Below are 27,380 nucleotides of genomic sequence, written 5' to 3'. Positions count from 1 at the left end.
TATCAAAACTTATATCGAAAACCCCCTTTTATTCATTTCAAAACATTTCCATTCCTTCATGTCCAATGACATGTATGTATGTCTCATGCCTTCAATACTATGGAAATAAGAGATTTTCACATTATACAATTAGGCATTCATTATCAAAAATCCAAGGAAATCATACATGTAAACATATATCATCTTTAGCAAATTCACAATGCAATAGACATGGGAAAGTTAACACTTAGGCATGTTCTTCATACAAATCAACATATATATAAAATCATGAACTTCATAACCACAATAAAATCATTCTAAGAGAGATCAACTTCAATTAAGCATGTTAACATCAATTAACTAAAATTGACTCACAAAAGAACAAGAAAACATGAATTAGAGACCCCTACCTCAAATTAAGCAAAAACCCCCAATTTTTGCCCTAGATCTCGAATTTCCTAGAGTGCACCAAACATGAAATTATTTCGATCAACTTGTAGATCTCTTTGTGAGCTTCAATTTGCTGCAAACGGCACTTAAAAACACCAAATGATGAAGGAGTAATCTAAGCTTGAAGTTTTAAATGAAAAAGAAAAGAAAAATGAAGGCATAAAGAAAAAGAAAGATGGTGCCGGGAGGAAGAGAGGAAAATGAGACCAAACATGTGGTCTCATGGCCTTAAGTTTGATATTGGTGGGTCCGACTTTTTTTTTTTCCTTTTCCTTTTTCTTAAAATCCCCGTATGCAATAATTCAGACAGTGGGTCCCACACGGGACCGTCTGGCCTGAAAAACTAAAAAATGTCAGAATGATTACCCTTGCATTTCAAAGAGTCTTGAACTCAATGAAATGCCCCAGACAACTCTCGGACACAACCGGCACACTCCACAGTGTTTGGTACGAAAAACGACAAAAAAAACAAAAATGCCCTTGCAACAACAAAAATTCTGGAAAAATGGAAAATGACGAAAAATGGAAACATCACACCATGCTTGTTGTTTGATATTCCATGCTTATGAATGCAAGTAGTATATTTCTCTAACTTGTTGATGTGTTATGATTGTGAGCTTAAAGGAAGGAATAATGGCTTAATTTGATATATTGTACTATTCATTAGGTTGTCTAGATAATGTATACTTAATTATTCATCAATGCTTGTTGATTCAATCAATCACACACACTAGTATTACAACATACAATTTCCCTCATTCATTACACATTGAGTGTCTAGAAAGGTGATGTTTAGTGGTGACCTCTAAATCCCAAGATCCCTCTCTTCTATTCTCTACACTTTACTCTACTTCAATTGCTTTACTTTGCACTCATTTATTTAATATTGTAGTCTAATTAACCAATCACAACATTTTGATCACTCGACCTACTAATCCAACATTGTTTCCATATCAATATTATTTCCTTTCCCTTGGGATGATCCCTACTCACCCTAGCTATATTTATAGTTAGAAGTGGTAGTGGCAATCTATAAATTTAAACTTGGCCACACTACACACTTTTAGTGCAACTAGGTGAAAGACACACCAAATGTAATTACAACAATACAACTACAAGATAATCAATATAGAGATTTTAATCATGCTAACATGATATTCATTAAATCTCTAACTTAACAATGACATAATCAATTAACATAACACAAATAGTGACAACAAAAATCCTATAACATCAAAGTAACAACAATTTATCACAAAGTTTTCATTATCTACTAAGTTAAACAACAAAAATACAAGAGAATAATCACAAATATATCTTGCACAAAAATGAAACACTAGGTTAGATATAATCAAAATTAATCTAATACAACCCTAGGACTTCAATTTACATGCATACAATGTATATCAACAGCAAAGGAAGCAAGAAACAACAATCCTACCTTACTACAGGATTGTTCCTCTAGATCCAAGAAACAAACTTGAAATGCAAAACTGAGAAAAGATGTTATAGATCAAGAAGGGAGGAAGATTTGATCTTCAAGTGGGAGACCAAATTCCTTAAGTAAGGGAGTCGAATTTCAGAAATGGCAAATAGGGTTTCAGGATTCCTCAAACTGCCATACTCGAGATTCACCCCTCTGGAATCCGAGACAAACAAGGTTAAAATGAAAAACTGGAAAAAAAAAAAAAAAAAAAAAAAAAAGGTGTTCTAGATCAAGAAGAGAGGAAGATGTGATCTTCAAAGTGGGTGATCAAATTCCTAAGGCAAGGGGTTCAAAATCCGAAAATGGCAAAGAGGTTTCAGGTTGGCTGCAATGGGGCTTATTGTGAGGAAGATGAAAATCCTATCTTTTCCCACTAACCCTAAGCCTTGTTGGCCAAACATACACATACACACCGACACTACCTCTCTCTCACACACATACATCCACCCTCCACTTGTCACAAATCTAGGCCCCCTTACAAGGTTTGATCATGGTATTACACTTGTTGCCAAATTAGGCTTCCAAGTGTTAGCAATGGCAAGTCAACACATAGTCCAATGGGAGAGTGTCATTTGTCACTCTTATCCCTATTTGCAACTTAGTCCCTCCACAAAATATTTTAAAGAATATTTGCACAAAAGTCCCTAAGGCAAAATAGCTCAAAAACATAATAACACAAAACACCTCGAAAAACTAAAATGTTTCCGAATAAACCATGCGTCGATACCCCTGGAAATTGTAAATAAATGAGCATGCTTTACAATGAAATTAAGACATACGCGGACTGTAAAAGATAAAAAACATAATGCATGTGGTGCCGGAAATCATTTCCGAGCACCGAAGCTTACCTTGAGCGTAACAAAACCTAAGACAACGCGAAAAAAGAATAAATCAAATAATTAAAATAAATAACAAATAATAAAAAATAAATGACGAAAAATCGGAAAAGGAAAAAGAAGACACGGTCTTCACATTTGATTTGATTTTGATTTCCTTCTAGAACAACACGGCACACACCCCCACTCTCTCTCTCTCTCTCTAAAAGTCCATGTCTCTCTTTCTCTCTCTATAATTCCATCTTTATTCAAAGACTTTGCTTAATTTTTATGATTTTGATTTGTTTTTGTCGACACCCATTACAACTTTTCCCAATCTCTTGTAATCTTCGCCCTCGCTCGCCTCTTCTCTCTCTATAATGCCTTTGACCTTGAATTTTTCTTCTCTCACCTCTCTATCCTCTCTCAGATCAGATATTCCCTTCTTTCCTCAACCCCATAAGGCAAGAGGAACGCAACCCAGCTCAAGGATTAACTCTCTTTATCTCTCTTTAACTATTTGAGACCACCACCACCACCACCACTATCTATATATATATATATATGTGTGTGTGGTACTTTAGTCATTTACCATAGAAAATTAAGGGTATTTTAGTAAATTAGCCATGTCCGTTAGTATATTTGACGGTCCGTCGCACATATGGGAGGTTCGTGTAGGATAGTTTCATTGTTAGGGAAGATCTGAATAAATTCTCAAACCAGAGGGAGATCCGTGTAATTATAACAAACCTGTAAATTATCCTAATAATAATAATAATAATAATAATAATAATAATAGATGCTCTTAACTCATCACGAGTGCTGTCTGACTGTCTGTTAAACATGTTCAATCAACACCTTGTGCAGTAAATTGTGGTCCTGTTGAGTGCATTTTTTTAGGGTTTTGCACGAACCAAGTAAGATTTAGCTCCATCCATCTATCTGGGGTTCTAATTTTCCTCTACAGAGAGAGGTGTATCAATGGGGAGGTACAGAAGCCGAAGCAGAAGCTACAGCCCTAGGCGTAGCAGAAGCCCACTGCGACGCAAGCAATACGATGATAGTCGGTCTAGCAGAGCCGGAAGATCACCTGCCCCTTCTGGTCTTCTTATTCGCAACATCTCTCTCCACGCAAGGTATCGTCTTTATACACTCTTCTTCTATTGCGCTCTTTAATTTGTATTTGATTCATTTTTCATCGTTTGGGTATATATACGTTTATTATATCGTCTTCTTCAATCTCTTTGTTATTTTTTGAACTATTACTGATCAAAGCTGAAATTATGTTGTTTGTTGCAAATTGTATTGAATTATACCTGATAATACCCCAAAATCGTTGTGAATAGTAACATCATTATTTTTTTTTTTATTTGTTTAACAGAATAGTGTATATTTCTTGCTTAATAATGACATTTGTTGTTCCGCTTCCTTGTGAGTTCATTATAAGTTTTTTACGAGTATTTTTCACTGTTTTTCTTAGTATATCATTTTCAAACTTATTATTTGAATTTGATGTCGAAAAAGGGCATTACCCAGTTGTGGTCCTGCCATGTCTGGATCGAGGACTCGAGACAGACCTCCTAGCATTTGGTATTTTTTAATGTGGCTGCTCTGAGGCTTTGATTTTGATGTAGTGTTAGTACTTTGGTATTTTACCAAATGGCTGCTTGTAGTGTTAGTACACTTTTGACACGTAACCTTTTGTAATTCATATGTTCATAATGTCTATAAATTGAGTGGTTGGTAATATGACGTGAATGCTAAATAAATAATTTAAAATTAAATAAAAATTGTTATACATTTTCAGTTTGAAACTATTACTTTTTTCCTCTAATGATCAGCCATATTAAACTTTTATTGTAAGTTCTTTTCTTTGTTTTTCTTTTTTTCTTTATGCAAATTAGTCTAGAAATGTCGAGGGGATGGGATTAAGCCCACAAGGGAGTCACCTACGGAGGTAACCCAACCTTTGTGATTGGAGATCCCATTTTATTGGGTAGAAACAATCCACATTGCATGGCTCACTGACAATACATTTATATTAGAAGATTTCTCATGAAGATACGCTACTGCTCATTCCTATAGCATGATACTTTTAATGTGATGTTAGGAAGGGCTGAATGAGCCCGAGGCAGGCATACTCCTGCAAGGTACCAGTCACATGTACCTTTGAAGGACTCACCTAAGTGAGAGTTGTTGTGAGGCCACAATTGTGAGAATTGGGCTATTCTCTAGTAACTTTCATGACCATCAAGATAAGTGCATGGCCATTAATAGCGCTAACCCACAAAACCAAGTCAATTATCAATACTATGTGTGATATGTTGAAGTTTGGTTAAAGGGTCTGAGTTCAAGACACAATTCACTCTAGACCTCCAAATGGAAACTATCTAACACTAAGTGTAGGTTCAAATCCGAAAGGTACCTACATCGATTACATGGTATAAAGTTGCCCCAATCCCTCTCTATATATGTATAATAATTTTAACAGGTTTGGAAACCTTGTGGGGGATTGTTAGCATGTTAACATATTTAAAATGTTTTCGAAACCTCTTTGAACGATTCTATTGGATTCCTGACTGTCTGCAATTTTATTGACATTATTTCCTAATTTTTGTAATACTCAGTTTTTTTTATCATTGGACTCTTAGTCTATAAATACTAGGATTCTAACAGTCCATAGGGTACAGAAAACTGAAAAGAAAGAGAATCTGAATATAGTCTTTCTTCCTCCCTATTTATTTTCTGCAATTTCATGTACAATTAATCTCTCCCTATTATCTACTACTTTCACCATAGTTTAACAAAATTGGGCAACTGATAAAGACCGTACTGGATTTTCTGTGAATATGCTCATAGAGGAGTCATGACTTTGAGTGATTGGGGTTGTATCTTGGAGCTGCTATAGCCGTCACCATCTGCATGTAGGGAGGAAATAGCAACTCTAGGACAACCCATTTGCATGGGCCGCACCTTTCCTTTCTTAATTTATGTTTCCTACTAAATTATCTTGGTGTTGTTAACTTGTTATTTTATTCAATAATTCTAACTTAAAAGTTATAAAAGTGAATATAGTTTTTGTCCAATTTTAATATAAGTACGTCATTATTTTTAATTTGTTTAATTTCTACAGAATAGTATACATTTCTTACTTAATAATGGCAGTTGTTACTCCACTGAATTCATTTTTAGTTTTTTAAGAGTAATTTTCACTTCTTTTTTTTTTTTTTTTTTTTCCGACTCCTCTTGAGTGCAAACAATTCCTTGGAGAGAGAGAGAGGGGGGGGGGGGGGGTGAGTACTCAGGAAAAAAAAATTCACAGTTTTTTCTAGTATATCACTTTAGAACTTATTTGAATTTGATGTCAACAAAAGGCATTACCCAGTTGTGGTCCTGCCGATCGAGGACTTGAGACAGACCTAACCTATGGTTATTCCCAAGTCGCTGCTTCGAGGCTTTGAATTTGATGTAGTGTCAATATAGTCTTGTCTTTGTGATATATGTTTTGTAGCCTTTGTAATTCAAATGTTCATAATGTCTATAAATTGAGTGGCAGCCTTTGTACTTGAAATGCTCATAATCTATAAATTGAGTGGCTGGTATTATGACGTTAATGCCAAAAAATAATTTAAAATAAAATAATAATTGTTATACCGTTTCAGTGTGAAACTCTTTTTTTTCCCTCTAATTTTCAAACACTAGCCAGGTTAAACTTTTATCTCTTAATAGTTCAAACTCTCTCTCTCTAACACACACACACACACACACACACACATCTTGTGCTCTCTATTAAGAAAAGTGACGGTATAATAGTTCTATTGGATGCTGTGCAGGCCAGAAGATCTTAGAACCCGGTTTGAACGATTTGGTCCACTAAAGGATGTGTATTTACCTAAGGACTACTACACCGGGTATGCCTATTTCTTCTGCTTCATGTCCAAGTGTTGGTTTTTCTATTAATTATGTTTTTAGAGTTCACAAACCCATAACAACCGTAGTTTTAAATTCATTGCGTTCATGCAAGGACTCAATCAAGAATTATCGATTTATAACGGTTTATGACTATTGAAATAGCTTAGACTCACAGTTCAATTGAAGTACTATTTGAAATGGAATTTGGACCACACACATGGAACTTTAGAATCCCCCCCCTTCCTCTCTAAAAGAGGGCTGTTAATTATAATTCTGAATAAGGTGTAATAGTGTTCTGATTTGCTGTCTTTTTACCATTTTGCCTTTTTGTGAATCATTTTTATCCTTTAAGCAGTCGGTGACATTGTTTATGCTTTCTTTTTATGTACAGTAGTTGAGGAAGCTATAGGAGGCGAAGTCCACCGAGATCCCCAAGCCGCCGTCATCGCTGTTAGTTTTACTTATTAGACTTTTTCATTCATTTAACATTTCAAACAAGATTTTATTTGTGTTTTGCGATGCAGTTATTACTGATTGTGATCGTCCGGTAGCTAGTAACTTTATATAATTATATAGTTCCATATTTTTCCCCTGCTAAATTATTATTTCATTCTGTATGGCAGCTTACTCACCCTCACCTTCTCCAATAAGAAGTGATTTAAGGTATGGATTTATATCTGGATACAGAGATTTAATTGCCTTTTGTCATTTGTGTTTTGTGATTCTTATAATGTTGATTTATATCCTGAATTTCATCTTTTAAGTCCTTGCTGTCATGTTGAAACTATTGTTCTTCATTATCTGCCCCCCACCCCAACCCCCCCTTTCTCTGTGTATCCTATGTGGCTTTTATAACAATTTCCTGTCCAATTACATCATGGAATTGGGAAATAAACAATCATGTTTATGTGTTTTTGGAACCATACTTATACTCAGCATGTTCTTATTATGCTATTCTCTTTAACTTTGAGTAATGTCATGTTTCTTCTATAAAACCATATTTTTGGGGCATTTCCTGTGATCATCAGGTCAAAAATTGTGTTAGACAGAGAATTTTAAGGCAGGAGTTGGTTCTATTTTGGAACCATCACTTCAGTACTTAATTGATTTGAATTCAATGAAAGTGAAAGCCATATTGTTTAGCTGAAATTATATTCCTGTTTTTCACTTAACACAAGCCTTGTATATCCAGGCATGGAGGGTCTGGTGTAAAACAAAAGCTGGTTTGGCCATCGCCATATATTTTTATTAAGTTTGGCCGTCTCCATTTTTGTAAAATATAATAAATAAGGGTTCATTTCTAGAGTTTTTTAGGCTCTCTCTCTCTCTCTCTCTCTCTCTCTCTAATAAGAGAATTCACTGAAGTCTCTTATTTTGAACAATTATTATTTTTAAAAAGGGTTAGTTTTAAATGCTATAAAAACAATGTCGCCTCTTTAGTTCTGTTCCATAAATGCAATCGAGAAAGATATTCGATCTACATGAGGATATAGTTAAAACCATCATTGGGATTGTGTGAGACTCTAGTGAACTAAATATTAATTTCTCTCCATTATTTTGGTAAATATAATATCTCTACAAATTGGTAAATGGATAGAAAACAAAGGTAAGAAAATAAACGCTGTCGTTCCTAATAAAGGATAGATAAATATGGAGTATTATTAGCTTCATTATTTAAAAATGCATTAAGTTTCTGTTTCATAAAACTTAAAATTTAGTCCTAAAAAGATTTAGTATTGAATTGGTAGTACTAAAAGACTTTTTAGCCCTAAAATTTATGGGTAAATTTGTCAATAAGAAAGAAGAATTTTAAAGCACCTTCCACTGAGTGTGGTTTCATTTCTCTGAATTTAAAATCCAGATTCCCTCATAAGTAAATTTGTTTTTTTAAAGTGATAACAATATTTTCTCACAAGCACTTGCTAGGTGATCACTGAAACTTTTTGGTTTTAGGCACTTGAAGGAATTATCAAGCAATATCTTGTCTTGATATTGTGTTATTGAAGCAAAATCTTGTAATTCACTGGGTGTAATCTCATGTATTGCAAGATCGAAACCCAATCATTTCTCATATTTCTCTTTCTCTATCTAGAAATTACATAATCATTGCTTGAAAAGGAGATAATGATGCAGTACCACTCTGTCTTTTGCCATGTTCCATCTGATCTAGTTGTGCTTGTTTGATTTAATTATAGTAATCCACAAATGTCTTTCTCCAATCAATCGGTATTAGAAATGATGAAATTTCCAAATTTGTTTGATGAGAAATGGAAAACAAAATAGGATAGTAATAAGAAATAAAGATCACCCTTGGGAATGAAATTCTGCTTCCTCCCTCCGTCTGCAGAAAAGGGAGAGATGTAGTTTAACTGTAAGCGTGTTTTGATGTCCTTTGTTCATTTATTCAATATGCCTTTGTATCGAATGCAGAACTTTTCTTTCTAAGTTAAAACTTTTATTTTCTTTCTTTTTTATTTTTTCTGGGAAAAGAGTAGGGGGATTGGCTGATGGCTAATATTTTTATCTGCTGCATATGTCTGTTGATTCTCGTTTCACTTCTTACTTTCCCAAGGGAGAAGGTTCTTGTTTTATTTGATTAAGTAAGGTTGGTCCCTTCGTTCGGAGTAAATTTACTCTTATGTCTTGTTTTGAATGTCTTTTTGTCTGTGCTTTTGTTTTTAACTTCTTTTGTTTGCAATTGCTCGTGTAGTACTCTAGATTGTTCTTGTATCTTAATTATATTGTTTTGACTGAGAGCTAAATCCCCAAATATGCGAAGTTTGCTGAACCAAATTATAATTAGATCTCCTATTAGCTGAAAACGCTTCATTTTTCTTTAATCTCTCTCTTTTTTGGATACAGTTGGGATAATCTCAATTTCCTTGCTTCCTTTTTCTGCAAGGACTTGTATAGTCCTAGCATTTAACCTTAATGAGCTGTTACTGTAGTTTCTTCAAAGTACATATATTGTTCTCTTAGTGTAATATCACTTTCTTCTGTTTTTTATTGAATTTGAATGACATCTGCTGATGGCCTTGTTCATGCAGATTCTAAGTGAAAAAGAGAGACTTAAAGTATTCAGAATTAATAAAGAGAAAGAGAGAGGGATCATAAAGTAGAAGATTGCTTGCTTACCTTTTCTTCAAAGTCTCTCCAGAAGTTTCATACTAAATTCACCTTCATCAACTATAACCTAAATTACATGGGCTTTCCTATCATCTGCTATTTGGCTTGTAGATTTTCTAGCTCCTAATCGAACCAAGTAGTTAAACATGGTGTGTTGAATGATCACAATCACAAAAGAACATCAATTTTCTTTCTTAAAAAAAATTGTAAGTTTGATAAGTTGATGTTGTAAACTATCCAGTTAAATAAATAATTTAAAGCTTATAGTTGGCCAAAGAAAGAATCATCTTCAAAGAAGGGAAGCCATTCAAAGTTTTTAGCGGTTGAGGTATGATGAAAATGTCCATGAAAAGATAGTATGAGGTTTTAAAAAGTTGGGCGAGAAGAGCTATGAAGTTATCAGATGCTGATCAACCCAGTATGCCATTATAAAGCCTTAAAAAGTGTTTGGATCAAAGTTTCATATTTTTGTGCAGAAACTCTGAAAGGCAGGTAAATGTCATATTCCAATCACTTGGGTTTCCTAGTCAGGGTGTCAGTGAAAATTCTCTTACTCTCTCGACAAAATACAGAATATATTTTCATGATTAAGTTTGTGCTGAAATTGTTGTTTTGTGGACTTGGTATATAATTCTGATTTGGAAAAAGATTATATCTTGTGAGAAACTAGAGATACTTTTAATTAGTCTGTTGTATTTTCAGTTCATATTCATCTATTGGTGTTCTATTTCTGATTTCGTGATATTTACATTTAAAATTATTCATAGTTTTTTTTGTTTCCTATTCACTGGAACAGGGGCTCCAGGGCAAGGGATGATTATTATTCTCCACGCCGATCTAGATCCAATTCGCGGTCAGTTTCTCCACGCAATGAGAGAAATAACAAGGCAAACCGAGGGTCCTCAAGGCAGTCTAGATCCGTTTCACAGTCTCTTTCTCCACGCGATGAGATAAATTACAGGTCAAACCGCAGGTATCCAAGTCCGGGAGAGAATGCTCGGTGTCCTCACGGTGAGAGGATTCATCCACCCAGCAAGTCACACAGTCCAAGAGGAAGCACCCAGAATCGCTCTCGATCCTATAGGTACTTGTGTTTTCATATCTCAATCTATGACAGGATGATAACAAATTTGACATTTTCCTATCTATGAGGCTTAAGCAAAACACATACAGGCAAAGGACCAATTAGTTAATTAACTGAAGACTCATGCTTCATGGTAGTCATGAGACTTGTTTTATGTCTGAATTTGAAGGGTTTAAGCAACTGATTGAACCAACAATAAGTTTGACTGCTTTTAGAAATTTCTTTTATTTTATGACATTTGAATTTTTTTTTGCTAGACTACATCTTCTGAATTTATTTTGTTATTATTTTTCACTACTCTTCAGTCTTCCCTGTATATAATTAAATACTTGTGTTTTTCTAATTTTATGTATCAATCAATCTTAACATTTTTTCAATACGTGCTTTGTGTTTCAAGACTTATTGTGGCAGGACCAGTTCCACACCTAACAGGACTAGTCATTTGTGGGGTTTCTTTGTCCCACTTAAGAAGTCCATGACCATCTAGTTCACACATGATGTGGAACTCGAAACACATCTATGTGTTGTGACAGACCCCGGGCTGGGCTCTTGTGCACTTGTGATGGGGATCCACATTTCTCTGTGGGACCTACGTAACAGTTCTCTCAAGCCACATTGTAGTACCTGTAGCGGCTATGATACCTGTCACAAGGCTGGTTTCGCATCCAAAGGACTAGTCATTTGTGCGGTTTTCCATACCCAATTAACAAGTCCAGTGTCCAAGTACACACACCCAATGGATTCAAGACACATTATGCTTGCTTTGAGGAGGATAACCCTTTTTACATTCCAACACCGGTTGTACCTTTGTACCTTTTCCCTAGTACAATCGTTTAGACTGGGAAAAATGTAAAGTACAAGAAGTCTTGAGGTTCCATCAGGGTGGTGGCATCATGAGATTCACTATCAGCTCAATGCCCTCTGTGAAACCTGCTTTTGGTGTGTGCTTAACTGTTTCTGATTGGCTGAAAGAATTTCCTTGATCTAATTTATTCATCGTTCTTGGTGTGCAGTCCTCGCTGATGGTTCTTCGCTAGTTATGTTGCTGCCCTGTGGCTCTGCCCTTGCGGTTCTTTTGTAAAGTGTTCAGTTGCGCTCCGGCAATATTTGCACTATATAATGATTGTAAGCTTGAAACTATAAGAGGACAGTTTAGTAGACTTAAGTTACTGTGACTGATGTTAGTGTCATTTTATTTTTGTTGGAGTTCGAATTTTTGTCAGATGGGAGTATCTAATGTTTTAAGAAGTTTGCATTGAAGCTTTTATTCAACAGTTCCTATGACTGGCTTTGTTGTTAATCTCCCGTGTGGGTTTGTTAACACGATTTACTGGAGTTCACATTGGACGTTTTAAGTACCAGTTGAGAGTATGTCTATTTGTGTGTCTGACTCTATAATATATATCAAATATGGTTACGGGTGCAACTTGGTGCATTGAGGATTCGATCATAGCTCAACCCACCCGGGTTTAACCCGAGTTCGATTATGATGGGTTGATGGGGTTTAAGGCTCTTCCAATCAAATTGCAGATTATTTTTCACAGAGGTTGGATCTGTTGTCTGTTATTTTAGAAAATAAAAAATAAAAACTTGGTAGATTGATAAAAAATAACAATTTATTAGATTTTAGAAAATATCCCACCGAAACAAGGTTACGTTGCATTGAGTACACAATTAAAACAGCAATTATATCAACATTATGTTAGGTCAGACTTAATTCTATCAATTAAGAACCATATAGCACATCATGAACATCGTAAACTATGAGTATAGTGTCCATTTTTTCAATTATAATGTCCACAATCTATTATTATGGTGTTGGCTCATCACCATATTGTCTAAAAAATAAACACAAAGAAGGTCAATTATTCAAAACCTGAAACAGTAATTCTACCGTCTGACCTGAGAAGTAATGGTAAAAAAATAGGATTCGTTTTTTATTTTTATTTTTTGGAATATTGTGAATTAGAGCTCTAAATTTTTTTCTTCCCTTTTCCGGAATATTGTAGATTAATGGAATAAATCAAATAACCTTTTCGCTGAGAAAAGATGATGGCATTATTTAAAACGATCTACAACTTCGGGTGCGGTAAGAAAGGTACTTGCGAATCTCGTAGCGTAGGCAAGATAAAGTGTAATTGCACATACTCTCTTTCTTTATGGGGAACTGGCAAGAGTCGCGGATCTCACTCTAAAATGGAATGGGTGGTGGACATGTGATTTTAATGAGACTTTTATGAATTAAAAATTATTAAGAAATAGAGAAAATCATTAAGTATTTTTGTTTTTAATTTATTTAATTATTAAAATAAATTATTTATAAATACTTTTATGTGAAAATAAAAATAAAAAATGTTGATATATGGAGAGTATATATATATATACTAGGAAAAGACACGTGCTATGCATGTGATTATATATCATATGATATATGTCACTAAATTGTAGTTTTATCAATATTATATATATATGTGTGTGTGTGTGTGTGTAATTTTAAATTGGATGTATTTTTTCTACAAAATATTACTGACAAAAAACATATAAACTTATAAATAATAGAAGAAGAGTCAATATATATTAGTGATAGTACCACATTTTCCTTATCTTCAAAACAAGATTAATAAACCAAATTAAAAATCAAAGGAAGAAAAAACATATGCAATCACTTATGAATTTAAGTTAATATATGAAAATTATAGTTGAATTTATTGTATAATAAAGAAAAATAATTATTTCTACGTTTGAAAACAAAATATATATAATTGATAAAATAACTTAACTAAAAATTCTTACAAGTAATAAATGAATATCAAATAAAAAAACAACTTGTTAATATATATTTAGCTCTATTTATAATTAATATAATTCGAATATAATTTCTTCAGCTTCAATCCCTTCACTGTTAACACATTTATTTGCTGGATTTTCACATCCTATCCCATCGCCACATTTAGTCATCCATCGTATAACTCTCCATTTGAATTGTGTTAAATCTCCATCATATTCAAATATATATAGCACATGAAACCAATCAGCAAAACAATTAAACATTTTAAAAAGTTAATTAGATAAACAAGGTTAATCATCTTTCAAAAGTACTCGAGTAACATACAATGTCTTACAAAAAGTAACTTTTATCATATGAATTACCTACCAAAATTGAAGAGCAATTATAATGATTTTACTACAAAAAAATACCAATTAAAATAATATTTTAAATTAATAAACTGAAAATTGACGAATCTCCTTATATGTTTTACCTTAGAAAATAAAGTGCAATAGCTTATATCCAATAAGGGTAACAAGTTATAAGAAATAAAACATTTGGTATGACAATTGTACATTCAAACTCTTAATCAATTGAGAAATGAAATATAGAGAAATACATAAAATGTTTGGCGGAAAGCATGAAATGAATTGATAATAAAAAATTAAAAAAATAGAGTCATAGCAAAAAGAAGTGATAGTGGGAACATTTGTCCTATATGTATAAATCGAAATTGGGCAGATCTTTACCCGGAGTAGATCATAAACCTTGATTTATTACACTATAATTAACCTTCTAGTATTTTTAATGAAATCATTGTAAGAACCATTAAAAAGTCGTTAATTAAATGTCTTTGGGAGAAGTTACTGTTGGAAACGGGGGCAATAAAAACATAAATTTTGGATAAGATTTGGAATAAAATCCGCTAAGAATTTTTTTGCGGATCTCTAGATGAGCGCGTTTCTCTCCGCAAGGAGATGAACGTGGTATATTTACTTTCTCAAATCCGTTTCCGGGTAAATGAGAAATTAGCTCCAAAGTGTGGTATTTTAATAAGCCTAAATGGGTATGCAAAATGTGGGAAGTGTTTGTCTCACATGGAAAAAATGTTGAAACCAATTGAAATTTAAATAAGCCTAATTTGGGCTTGGGCTTGGGCTTGGGCTTGGGCTTGGGCTTGGGCTTGGGCCTAATTGTAAAGTCCAATTATTTTTTTTACTAAATGGAATCTTGGATTGAATCTTTAATTTTAGGCTGGGCTTATTTAAATGGGTGGTTGTTTTTTGAATTTAAATTAAAAGTTAGTTTTTTTTTTAAAGGGTTGTATCTATTTTTAAAGGGTTGCATCTATTTTCAAAGAGTTGTATCTGGTTCTAAAGGGTTACAACATATTAGAATGGATGTGTTTACTGGTGAACAGACACCATGTGAACCATTGCAACCTATTAGAATGGATGTGTCTATTGGTGAACAAACACCAAATGAACCATTGCAACCAATTGAAGTGGTTGTGTCCAGTGTGAAAAGACATGTATAAATGGTTGTGTCTAATGATGAAAAAACACATATAAATGGTTGTGTCCAATGATGAAAAGACACACCCAATCCGAAAAGGCACCTTACTTAAAAACTATTTTTTAGTTTTTTCCAAAGAGTTGCACCCACCCGAAAAGACACTTTGTTGCCTATAAATACCCCCTTTTGGATCATTTGCAAATCGTTCATTTTTCATTTTTCTTCTATCTTCCTCTCTAGACTTGAACCCAATCCAAGTGGGTTCAAACCATAGGTTAAGTGATCCAAACCACTTAGACCCTAATCCAATTTCATCGAGTCATGTTAAGATTGGTCCGAACTATTTGGTTCGGATTGCATCTAATTCAGTATTTATATAGTATAGATGCATTTTTGAGTTAGAGAGAGTATTACACGGAAGAAGTTCGCCGTATCCACGAGTTTGTAGTGCTGCTACTGGTGGATGTAGACCGTTGTATCTTGGGAGATAGACGCCACTGAGTCCGTTAGCACCATAGCGGGGCGAATCTGTCTTAAGGACATAGTATCCAATATTAGCCTCGGTCCAGGTTCTATATTTATTTATTATTATTATTTTATTACTTTATTTTGCATATTTAATTAATGATTTCTTAACATATTATTAATTATCTCATGACATATTAGTATAAGATTTGTTATATATTAAATGTCATATGAAGCATATAATTTACCAATAGATATAATTTACCAATAGTTATACCACGCACAAAATACAAGATTAGGAGCATATACAAGAAAAAATCTTACCTCAGTGGTTCATCACTCATCCCTTTTAAACGTTTGTTGCATCCCAGTAAAGCACACAATTCACCATTATAAAGCTTCAGGCATTTGAAATGGTTATGAGAAAATATAGGGAAATTATTAGTCTTAGAATTAGTTATAAATGATTTCTTAACAGGTCTGAAAAAAATATATCAAAGGTTTGAAACAATCTAACACTGTTATTTGAAATGCCCGAAGCTCTAAAGTAAAAGTTTGTATTACAATTTTTAATATATAAAATTTTCAGTTTAACCAACCAAACCAATCGATTTTTCAATTTTTTATTTATGCTTCCATGTATATGTAGAATTACTATATAGTTGAATTGGAAATCAATTTAAGCTTATTTCTTCTTGAATTTTTTTTTTTTTTTAAAAACAAAACAAAACAAAACAAAATAAAGAAAAAGATTCAAAATAATTTACATTAAAAACAAATTAAACATGGTTCTATGGTAACACTCATGAAACAAAGAGAAACATAATAATAAAGAATAAGGCACACAAATAATGTTAATTAAAATGATGTCAATTAAAACCAACATATCGTTATTGATTAATCCAAAATACACAAAAACAAGAGAAAATGGGTATGTCAAACTACTATTATTAATTTATTAGTCAAGTTTCATTTCATATTTTAAAATTGAATTTGCAACATGAGAATCAAATGAAGAGTTGAGCCAAGTAATCACCTTTCACCTTGTCCACTTTGATTGAAACACCTTCCATAAAAATAATAATAATAATAATAATAAAAAAAAACTGCAACAATTTTATGAAGGAGATGATACCAGTGTATCACACAGAAAATGGTGGAGTAAAAACACAAATTTTATAGAAATTAACAATAAAAGACTATACAAATAAAAGATGTTGAAACCTGTGGATGCATTTGCATGCTTGCATGCATGTTATATATAGATATAATAGAAAATGGTAAGTCACTTTAGAATTCTCGGGTAGCTGAACCATTTAATTAAATTTATTTGAATTAAAAACCATAAAAATAGTATTTAAAACATTTAATGGAAATATTTGTGAGTTTAATACTTTTTGAAACGGATGGGCAACTCAATTTATTTGAATTATATTATTATGTGTTTTAATTAATGAGACGTCTGGGTACAAGACTTGCGTGGACTTATATTATTATGTGTATTTGAAAAACTTTTTGAAACTGTTGGGCTATTCAATTTATTTGAATTAAATTATTATGTGTTTTTATTTAATGTGACTTTTTTTGTGAAAAAAAAAAATTCAAAAATGTTAAGAAATTAGCTACACTCTATAAATATAATTTTAAGATTTTTTTTTTTTAAGAAATTAAAAATATTAAGAAATTAAATTAGATAGAGGCATCTTGCACTTTTATACGTAGTATATATATTTATAGATAATTTAACTTAGAATGTAATAGCTGTTATATATAGATATAATGGAAAATGGTAAGTCACTTTAGAATTATAGAGTAGCTGAGAGGTTATTCGGATTAAACCCAATATGATCCAAATCTAACTCTCTCTCCCCTCTCTTTTACGCAACTTTGATTTTCTCTTTTTATCTAGGGAGTGAATGAGAAGGGGATCTAGAGGGAAAAAAAAAAACATTTTAAGCTAATATTCTTAAATAAAAATAATATGACAATATACAAACAAAGCTGTGGATGATGAATAGAAAAAAGAACTATAAATGTAATGATACATAGATATTTATTTATCTTACAATCAACAAATCATCTATCAAACCACGTGAATCAGATTTTATATAATTGGGTGTACTTTAAAAACAATTGATAAGTATATGTAAGGATTACACATTAAACCATGAAAGATAAAAGTCAAAACTTACAGTATTAGCAAATTAGTTTTAGCAGAATAGTTTGAGAGGGAGAAAGTTAAATTAGGATTTAATTTGCATCCTTTTGGGTTGACCCAATAAACATTCAATTTTTTTAATTTTCTATTTTATGGACACTTGTCATATTACTTTTGCGCCACATCATTGGTAAGCAAGAACTTCCTACTCACCGGTGAGCAGGCAAGTATTGTCCTTAATTTAATTCATTTGAATTAAAAACTATAAAAATAGTATTTAAAACATTTAATGAAAATATTCGTGAGTTTAAAGCTTTTTGAAACTGTTGGGCTATTCAATTTATTTGAATTAAATTATTATGTGTTTTTATTTAATGTGACTTTTTTTGTGAAAAAAGCTGAACCATTTAATTCAATTCATTTGAATTAAAAATCATAAAAATAGTATTTAAAACATTTAATGAAAATATTCGTGAGTTTAAAGCTTTTTGAAACTGTTGGGCTATTCAATTTATTTGAATTAAATTATTATGTGTTTTTATTTAATGTGACTTTTTTTGTTAAAAAAAATATATATATTAAGAAATTAGCTACACTTTTACAATAAGTATAGATATAAATATAAATATAGATATAGATATAGATATAGATATAGATTGTTTTTTTTTAAGAAAAAAAGAAAAAGAAAATTGAAACTGATGAGGCGAGATGTCGTCGTTTGGTTGTATGGTTCTTCTATAGGTAAAAGTTTCAAACTCAAGTCCCAATATCTTTTACTGCCCTTCACAGACGCTCCTCCATCTCTACAATCAATCTGCTTCGACACTCCGCAGGACGCAGCCACCGTGACAAGGTATGTTCATCCTCTCTCTCTCTTCTCTCTCCTTTTGCATGAATCGATCTTCTTTTTTTTTTTTTCCTCTCCCTAAGTCCACTCCAATCTCACAACAGCAGCAACCATACCCCTTTTCCTCGTAATTTTTTGCATTTTCACATTCACTCCTACGAAAAATAAGGATCCCTTCTAGTGGGTTGAGGACCTGAGGTAATAATTAACTTATTTCGATCTCTAAATTATGTTCATACTTAAAAGTGCCAAATTAAGGGTTTTTTTTTTTATTTTTTTTTATATGAAGATACATACCGCCATTATTGATTTTATTTGAAGTTGGCTCAGCTAGAATTTCATTTAATAATACTGTCAAAGGCTCAAAGCACTTGCCATCAGAATGTACAAACACATGGAAATCAAGAGCAGGCTTTAACAAAACAAAAGTTAATGATTTTTTCTATTAATTTGCACAGATCTTCTGTAGCAATGATCGATCAATCACTGCTACTAAAGTTGATTCCTCATCCTGAAATCAAGAAAGGGGTAATTGGCTCGCAAAAAAAACACACAAAAACACACACCGGTGAAAACTCCAGCAAGGAGATCATTCGACCAAACTGCTTGATTTTAGATTTTTTTTATATTATATTTATTGTATTATCGGCAATGCTTAGTTATTATTGTTTCCGTTTGATTCTCCATCCGTTTTATGTTAATTGTGATCTTCTTTCACATGCTAGGCTTGCTAGCAGGACACTCTTCTTAGGATCTCGCCAGGTAATTTTTCCTTGAACTTGAATCAAATCATTGCATATTGAGGACACTCTTCCTAGGATCTCGTGAGGTTATTTGCCTTGAACATTTACTTTGATATAAAGTTGAATTTTGATTTTTGTGACAAAGTTGTGTTCAATATTTCCTTTTAATTTTTTGATGTAAGCTGATCGTGCTCTTTTTAAAGCACCAAGACCGGGTTTTCTTTTGTGTGTTTTGAACATTAATATATTTTATGTTCTTATCATCGCATATTAATGAAAATTCTGCATTCTTATAAATTTGTGAAAATTTCGCATTCTTATAAATTTGTGAAAATTTCGCACTCTTTAATTGATAGATTTATTGTTATTAGTTACCTGTTATGTACACTGCACAGGCGCACACTTATTTATTGGTAGTGATAGATTTATAGTTATTAGTTAGTTGTCTTATGCAAACTGCATAGGTGCACAATTATTTATTAGTGGTGATAGAAAATTTATAGTTATTAGTTAGTTGTCTTAAGCACGCTGCACATGCGCACAATTATTTATTGGTGGTGATAGATTTATAGTTATTAGTTAGTTGTCTTATGCACACTGTACAGGCGCACAATTATATGTTGGTGGTAATAAATTTCTAGTTATTAGTTAGTTGTCTTAAGCACAATGCACAGGCACACAATTATATTAGCTATAGAATTTGAAAACATCGTGTGAAAATTTCGCACTCTTATAATTTTTTTTGCATGTGTGAAACTTAAGGGTCTCACATTTGAAAGTTTGCCTAGGGCCTCTCAAAATATTTGGAATCTCATGACCGGCCCTGCCTAGTTAGTGTTTATTATTCTTCATTTACCTGATTCTTCTTCTTTTATTTATTTATAATTAAGTGTAGATTTTTGGGGGCATTTTCTGATTGTGGATTTTATCTTCCTAATATTGATGTGGTCAAAGCACTGTTAAAACCTCTTTCCAGGTTTTTCTGGTAACAGAATTCACTTGGAGACTAATGTAAACCTTAATGTTTTGTATGGTTGCTGAGAGACAGGATTAAAAATTTCTGTAAATTATTCATTATACAAAAAAATAAAATACATTCATATAATATGGAAAATCCTTTTAAGGTTTAGTAGTGTGGCTTGAAGCATGAAAAATATCAAACATTTTCCTCAGATTAGTAGCATTCATAATGATGAAGAACTACTGTATAATATTTTAAAAGCAATTTACCATGATGCACATGAAGCACCTGTGTGCAAAATTATTTTCACCACTGATGTGTTTTGTCAAGTTAAACATCAAAAAATGGTGAGGAGAAATTCCTCATTTTAATTTAACTAATGGCTGCGCCTGGATTGTCACTAGATACAAACTAGACTACCCCCTTGACCCTTGAGGTTTTGCTTTTGCAGTCTAAAAATAAACTTTGGTCAAAATTGTAATCAACCTCCCTTGAGGCTTGGTAAAAAATACAGCTAGACTCCTGACCGTTAAAATAACGGTAGTGCCGTCAAAATCTTTTAGTTGAACACCGAGATGGCCTTTAGCTGCAAAATTACACGGTTATCTCTTCTTTCAAAAGACAGATTCTTCACTATGTAATATGATAAATATATATTACATCTCATCACAGCTTCTAAGCCATCACTGCAACCTTATCCCAACTGCTACCAACTCTCTCTCTCTCTATCTCTCTCTACTAGTTTGTCATATCTCTTGCTCTGCCTTCCCTCTAAATCCGATATCGCAATCATCTTCTCCGTACACCTACTGAAAACCTTTCTAAATCAATGCAAGTGCCCTATTTTACTCTTATTATTATTATTTATTTATTTATTTATTTTATCAAATTTCATGCTAAATCTTTCCGGGTTACCAAATTGTCCATTTGCGTCTCTTTGGTTTTGTTTTAGATTTGGGGTTTCGCAAATTCAAGCCTTCAGCAATGGGGTTTCATTGCTGCAGCTTGCATGTCAGTGGCCTATGAGAAAGACCAAACTCTGAAGTCGGCTTTTTTGTTGTGCAAGACGAAGGAAGGTCGATACTCAATTTGTCAACGGTGTTTTTGTGGATGACTTCTCTGTTGGCTTGATTTCGTCCTTGTTGAATCCGTTATTTGATTTCAGATCTTTCAATAGTCATTGGAGTTTTGTCACACACACAGATATTTTGAGAGAGAGAGAGAGAGAGAGAGAGAGAGAGAGAGAGAGAGAGAGAGAGAGAATGGGGATGCAGACTTGCAGTGGGTGGCGGTGGAGGTGAGGGTTTAGAGAGAGGCTAAGGGGGATTTGAACAGGTGAAGATGGCGGTGGCAGTGGTGAGAGAAGGAGAGAGATTGGGGGCAGTGGTGGTGGTGATAGGAGGTGGTGAGGTTTTAGTGAGAAGGAAATGAGAAATGGAGTTGAATTTTTTTCAAAAAGGGACAAGAAGGGTGTAGGAAAGGAAATATTGAGGCTAACAGAGGACAAATTTGTAATTTGACTCTTATTTATTAATCACTGGTATTTTTATATGATTGTATTGATGGTAAAAATGGTAAAAAGGCGTTAACGGTTTTTTGAAGTTTAGAGTTTTTATTGAACTCTGAAAGGGGTATCAGAGTGGTTTATGCGAAAGTTTAATTTAATGGTGCAAAAGCCAAACCTCTGGGGAGGTCATAGTAATTTACCCTAAAAAACAATAATAAAACTAGAATATCAGAATCAATTCTTCGTAAAATGAATTCAATTAGTGCCTGCATTATTTTGACCTCGAACTTTGTTGCTATTCTGAATTTTAGCTTGAAACCACTAAGGTTCTAATCAAGTAAACTTAATGCTATTTAGTGACTAAAATCCTCGCTGACGTATTTCCAAATAAAAGCCTAAATAGTTATATTAAGAAGAAGTAAGTCACAATAGCTATTAGCATAGTAGATGAGTGGTGTCTCATAAATTCTGCAGGTACACAACATACTTTAAGCCTAGCTATGAAGCTTACATCTAAGGTAAATATAAATCATGTCTACCTTTAAACCAGTGTCATACTCAGCACCTCACTAGAACCAACAATCACAACACAAGTAGAACACACGAAGTTGAATGAAAACATTAACAATTCAATATTCCAAAAAATCTCAAACCAACTCGAAGGAAAAAGAAAAAAATCACAAAAGAAAAATGTGAAAAAAGCTCAGCTTTCAATCAACTAAGTAATTCACCGTCCTATCATGATACTTTGATAACATGTGATATAAAGTGAACTGAAAATAAGAACATTACCCTAATTAATGTAGGCACCATCTGGGTAGCATTTTCAATTTACATATTTTGCTTTTGAGAGCAAAATTTACTTCATGTTTCTCTCTAAAGTAAAATACCTCCAAATTGGAAAAACAAACCGTACAAAGAAAATGTCATGACGTTTTGTAATTCATCTTTTGAGTACCAAGTGAACAAGTAAAAATCCAATGTAGATGATATACTAGGAAACACGGACACGCCTAAAGAGGCAAAGAATCTATGTCGGACACCGACACACACCGGACACGCCAAAATACATGTCCGAATATTTTATATTTTTTCGAATATTCGGACACGCCTTGGACACGCTTCCGACATGCCATGGATACGTGTCCGACACGCGTGCCCCACTCTTTGGAGATTTTTAAGAAAATTTTAGAAACAATGTTGTAAATATTAGGAGTTGTTTAATTACACAATTACATAAAAACTTGTTTCATAAGACAATTTATATTCAAACAATTAGATATTTATTCTTATATTTTAGTTCAACGGTTCGAACTCTTGCACGATCATATTCAACTCTCTTGTTGTCCCATCAGCCAAGCTTCGCTTTCGGTGAATGGTCTTTCGATCTCTCTCTCCTTTTTTCTCTCTTATTCTTCTTCCTCTTTTCTTTCTTCTTCTTGTTTTACACAAACCCTAAATACTTATTTTTTTCCTTTCACAATAAATTTCTTTTCGTCTCTTTTTCCTTTTTCCTCTATTCCCCATGGACTTATTTCTCTTCATTCTTACCTTTATTTTTAACTAAGGCCTAATTATTTTTCTAACAAAACCCTAATCCTCTTTGTTCCCCCCCCTTCCTTTAACCCTCTTTCTATCATTCTTTCTTTTTTCCTGCAAAAAACAAATTTATTTATTTATTTATTTTTCTCATTATGAGATTGTAAAATTTAATATTACTCTTAATTGCTTAGAGTACAACATCATACATGTAGAAAATATATTTCTTATTTGCCGTGTCCCCACCGTGTCCATGTCCTAATATTTTAGGATTTGCCGTGTTGCCGAATCCTTGTTGCGTATCCGTTTCCGTGCTTCTTAGATGATATACTTCGAGAACAAAACCTACCTACTTCTAAATGATATTGGGAAGTCATAGGGGAATCCTCTTGAAAATATGATCATTTTACATCTCAGCATCATTCTTTCTGGTACATGGTTCTATTAGGGACTAAAAGAAAGGTTTAGTAGTAACTACTCAAAACAGGCTCATGGGAGATGGTCCCATTGGAACCACTAATTTGTACTATGCAGAGCAGTACTAGAATATCATGAACATTAAGCTTTTAGCTGTTCATTGATATGTGGCGTGGATACTGACATCACAAAAAAATGGTCTATCATGATTGATGACCATAGGGTTGATGGTAAGTTACTATAGCTTGGGAAGTAATTTATAGAAGGTACATCTTTACATAATGGTTTGCAAACTACAGATAAGAGCCACCATTCACAGCATATGAGAATGCAAAAAAGAGGATTCTTAGAAATTCTATCCCAAGTGGCACAAGCTCAGATGGAGGCATGGGACATTTAAACAATACGACATGGACAAGGGACATGAAAACAATAAGACATGGACATGTCAACACATCAAATCCTGGTAAGGTTGGAGACATGCTGTATACATGGCCATATAAAAATTTTAATTTTTTATTTACATGAAAGTGCATTATACAGTATATGTCACACTTATACAGGGTGTCGGGAGCAAAAGACTGGAAATAGGCCTAATCTTCGACATAATTTTACAATTATATTCTTGCACTATGTTAAAAAGTATCAATTACTTGACTTGTGAAGACCATGTGCATGATGAAAGACTTATGTAAAGAAGTAAGTGCATATCGATAGCAATTGTTGAACAGAGAAAGAATGGAGGACAATTGACTATGATCTCATATGGCCCTACTTCGGTTACTAACAAGTGAATGCCACTTTCCTTGATGAAAGAAAAAGTAGATATTTGGGATGCATACCTCGTATTTTCAAGATTGTAGAACATGACTTCGTCTAAGATTTTTCTTACTATATAAGATTTGTGTTTGGGAGTGTCTAGAATATTTTGGCCAAGAGAATTCATGAAGTGCTGGTATCCAACAACGGTTAGACATGAACATGACACATTTGTAGAAATGTCTATTCTTTTTAGTCCCAACAGAGATACTATTTCTCTTGAAACAGAATTACTTCTACTGTTCATCATGGATTGGCTTCTTTGCCAGTTACTGAGGCATATCAGTCAAATAAATAGATCCAAATGGAAAGGAATTTTCCATAATTTCTTTGCTAATATGCTGTGTACTGGATGCTTTAGAAAATGCTGCTTGACGCTGTAGTGTGTAAAGATGTTGAATTGTATCACTATTTCTTTCGATGAGTCTACTGATCTAGTATAGATTCTAAAGGGTTTGCCCTGTTGTCGTCTGTCTCCATAGATCCTAGGTCTGTAGTGTTTTTAATTTTTTCGCTGAAGTGCTGCCTCTTCTTTCAACATTCAAGTTTTTAAGCATGTTAATAAAGTTTTCTTACTAAAAAAAGAAAATATTGCAATCCCATTAACACAATGGACAACTAGATAAATAACAATCAGGTGAACAAGCCCTCAGTATAAGAATCATTGCAATCCTATTATAAAGAAAACAAAACATCAACACAAACTGACTCTACATATTGTCAAATTCAAATGTTGTTAAGACTGAAAATTTCATCATTTTTGCACAAAACATGCACGATGTTCAACTTTGATCACTAATTTCAATCCAATTACTTCCTTAATCATAAGAAATTCAGGACCCTCTTCAATTCAAAAGGCATTTCATAGAAAACCAATAGATTTCGAAAACATTCGAGATGAATAATACCTCACCAATACATTATCCATCTTGAATAAAAGAAAAGCAAGTGACAACAATTTAATGAGTACATCATATGAATATACATATATAGGAACATATACATGTATATGTATGTATATAATATATACTTGCAGGTCAAGGACGCAGCGAGTGACTTGGTGACCTTTGTCGAGACATTTCTCAGGGTTCAAATCATCCTTCTTGCATTTGAGGAACGCAATGTTTTTGCTCTTGCATTTCGTTGCAATATGCTTTGACGACGCCATAAAAACCGCCGTTGTTGGAATCCGATCTCCCACCACATCCACAGTGCTCACCATCTCCAAATTCTGATCAATTCAATAGCGTCTGATCAATCAAAACAATAATTAAAAAAAGAGACAAATTTTCAGTGAGCAATTGAAGCCATTTGTTTACTGATTGAATAGAATACTTCAAATTGGAGTAATACAAGTTTTCTAATTTATTTTCCCACATTTCTCAGCGACCAAACAACAAATAATTGAAGCCGTTTGTTTACTGATTGAATACAAGAAAGAAATGAAGATTTAGAACCTTTAAAATTGGAGGAATACAAGTTTTCTAATTTATCTTCCCACAATTTCTCAGCAACCAAATAGGAAAAAACCAGTAGTTTGATCAATCTTACCTTTTCCTCTCAGCTTTGCTTCGAGTTTTTCTCCCAACTGAAGTGTAAGAGGGCTCTCAAGAGCAGAGGGATGTGATGTGAGGGACGGTCACTGATAACATGCACCATGCGAACAAAGTACACTTTTGGAAATAAATTTAATTCTTTTGGGTAATTATGTCTTGTCAAACATTAACAGAACCAACACTATTTAAGTCTCTAGATAAACCCCAGCGACCCTGAAGATTTGAACAGTAAATCTCAAATTATCACTCGTTTCATATAATTTTCTTTCAGTTCTATATATATCTCTTTGTGTATGCATATATATACACACACTCACTCTTCAGTCATCAATTTATGTAAACTGAATCTTCAAGTTTTTTTATTCCTATATAAATCATAGATGGTGATGATTACATAGTCAAGTGTGGTGTTATGTGTGTTTGTACATAAATATATATATATCTTATTTGTTAGGTATTCTGAATAATACAACAAATTGGGGATTTGAAATGGGCTAAAAAAATTGTCTTTAGGAATCAAAATTTGTGCACAAACATGGATTAATTCAGGTTGAGGGAAAAAAAAATTCATGGATTAATTTGTTTATTATTATAGTTTCTTTTTCTTTTTTGAATTGTTTTTTGGGCTAAGAATATTTGGTTTTGGAAATTTGACTGGGTTTTTTATGGTTCAGTAAAAGAATGGGTAATCAAAAGAAGAATTTCATAAAGCTTGTCTCTGCTGCTGGGACTGGATACTTCTATGTGAAGAGGAGGAATCCGGCTAGGATCACGACAAAGCTCGAGTTCCGGAAATATGATCCTCGGGTGAATTGCCACGTTCTGTTTACTGAGGCAAAGATGAAGTGAGTGGGAAGGCTTCTGTAATGGTAGATCGTTGCCCTTGTCTACTGTTATTGTTCACTGTTTTGGAATTTTGATCAATATGGTATTTCTATTTCCTCTAGACTGGTTTTGGCTAGTTGATGTAGAACTTGGATGCTGTTTGTTTTTAGTGTTATGATTATAATCTTTTCGATGTAAGTGCCAAACTTCATCTCTTGACAGTCTTGTTACTCTTTTGCATAATGTTTCCTGAGACATGGTTCACATGTTGAAATGGGATCTTCATGGGTTAAATGCAGCACCATATATTATATATATATATATATATATATATATATATATATATATATATTCTCTCAATATCAGTTGGGGACAGAAATAATTTATTTCACAATACTAAATTGACTTC

At 33.1% G+C, this 27,380-nt stretch overlaps 1 protein-coding gene and 1 long non-coding RNA gene across 3 annotated transcripts; both read left to right on the top strand.

Annotated features, from left to right (window-relative positions):
• Positions 1-3,577: 3,577 nt before the first annotated feature.
• Positions 3,578-12,152, top strand: LOC132294486 (uncharacterized). The gene is made up of 6 exons (XR_009478099.1): positions 3,578-3,866; positions 6,564-6,641; positions 7,034-7,092; positions 7,266-7,305; positions 10,565-10,852; positions 11,866-12,152. It is a non-coding gene; the product is annotated as an uncharacterized LOC132294486 (long non-coding RNA).
• Positions 12,153-18,494: 6,342 nt separating this feature from the next.
• Positions 18,495-27,269, top strand: LOC132294472 (uncharacterized). Of its 2 annotated transcripts, XM_059792345.1 has the most exons (4): positions 18,495-18,610; positions 19,330-19,366; positions 24,071-24,237; positions 26,821-27,269. In XM_059792345.1, exons 3-4 carry the CDS (start codon positions 24,182-24,184, stop codon positions 26,993-26,995), a joined length of 231 nt encoding a protein of 76 aa, XP_059648328.1. In that variant the 5' UTR covers positions 18,495-18,610; positions 19,330-19,366; positions 24,071-24,181; the 3' UTR covers positions 26,996-27,269. The 2 variants fall into 2 exon arrangements, with proteins under 2 accessions (XP_059648328.1, XP_059648337.1); XM_059792354.1 differs by lacking the exon at positions 24,071-24,237 and having other exon boundaries at positions 18,502-18,610.
• The last annotated feature ends 111 nt before the right edge of the window (positions 27,270-27,380 follow it).

Source organism: Cornus florida, unplaced genomic scaffold (assembly GCF_030987335.1).
Source record: "Cornus florida cultivar Cherokee Brave unplaced genomic scaffold, ASM3098733v1 CherokeeBrave_3.0.0_Hap2_Chr01, whole genome shotgun sequence".
Classification (NCBI taxonomy): domain Eukaryota; kingdom Viridiplantae; phylum Streptophyta; class Magnoliopsida; order Cornales; family Cornaceae; genus Cornus; species Cornus florida.
The sequence above is the reverse complement of the archived record's forward strand: the minus strand, read 5'-3'. Positions and strand labels throughout refer to the sequence as shown.

Bases quoted from the DNA above. Each gene is read 5' to 3' on its own strand.
- LOC132294472 (XM_059792345.1), top strand. From the start codon at position 24,182: ATGGACAAGGGACATGAAAACAATAAGACATGGACATGTCAACACATC. The intron at 24,238-26,820 runs GTAAGGTTGGAG...TTTATGGTTCAG, and splicing joins TGTCAACACATCAAATCCTG to TAAAAGAATGGGTAATCAAA.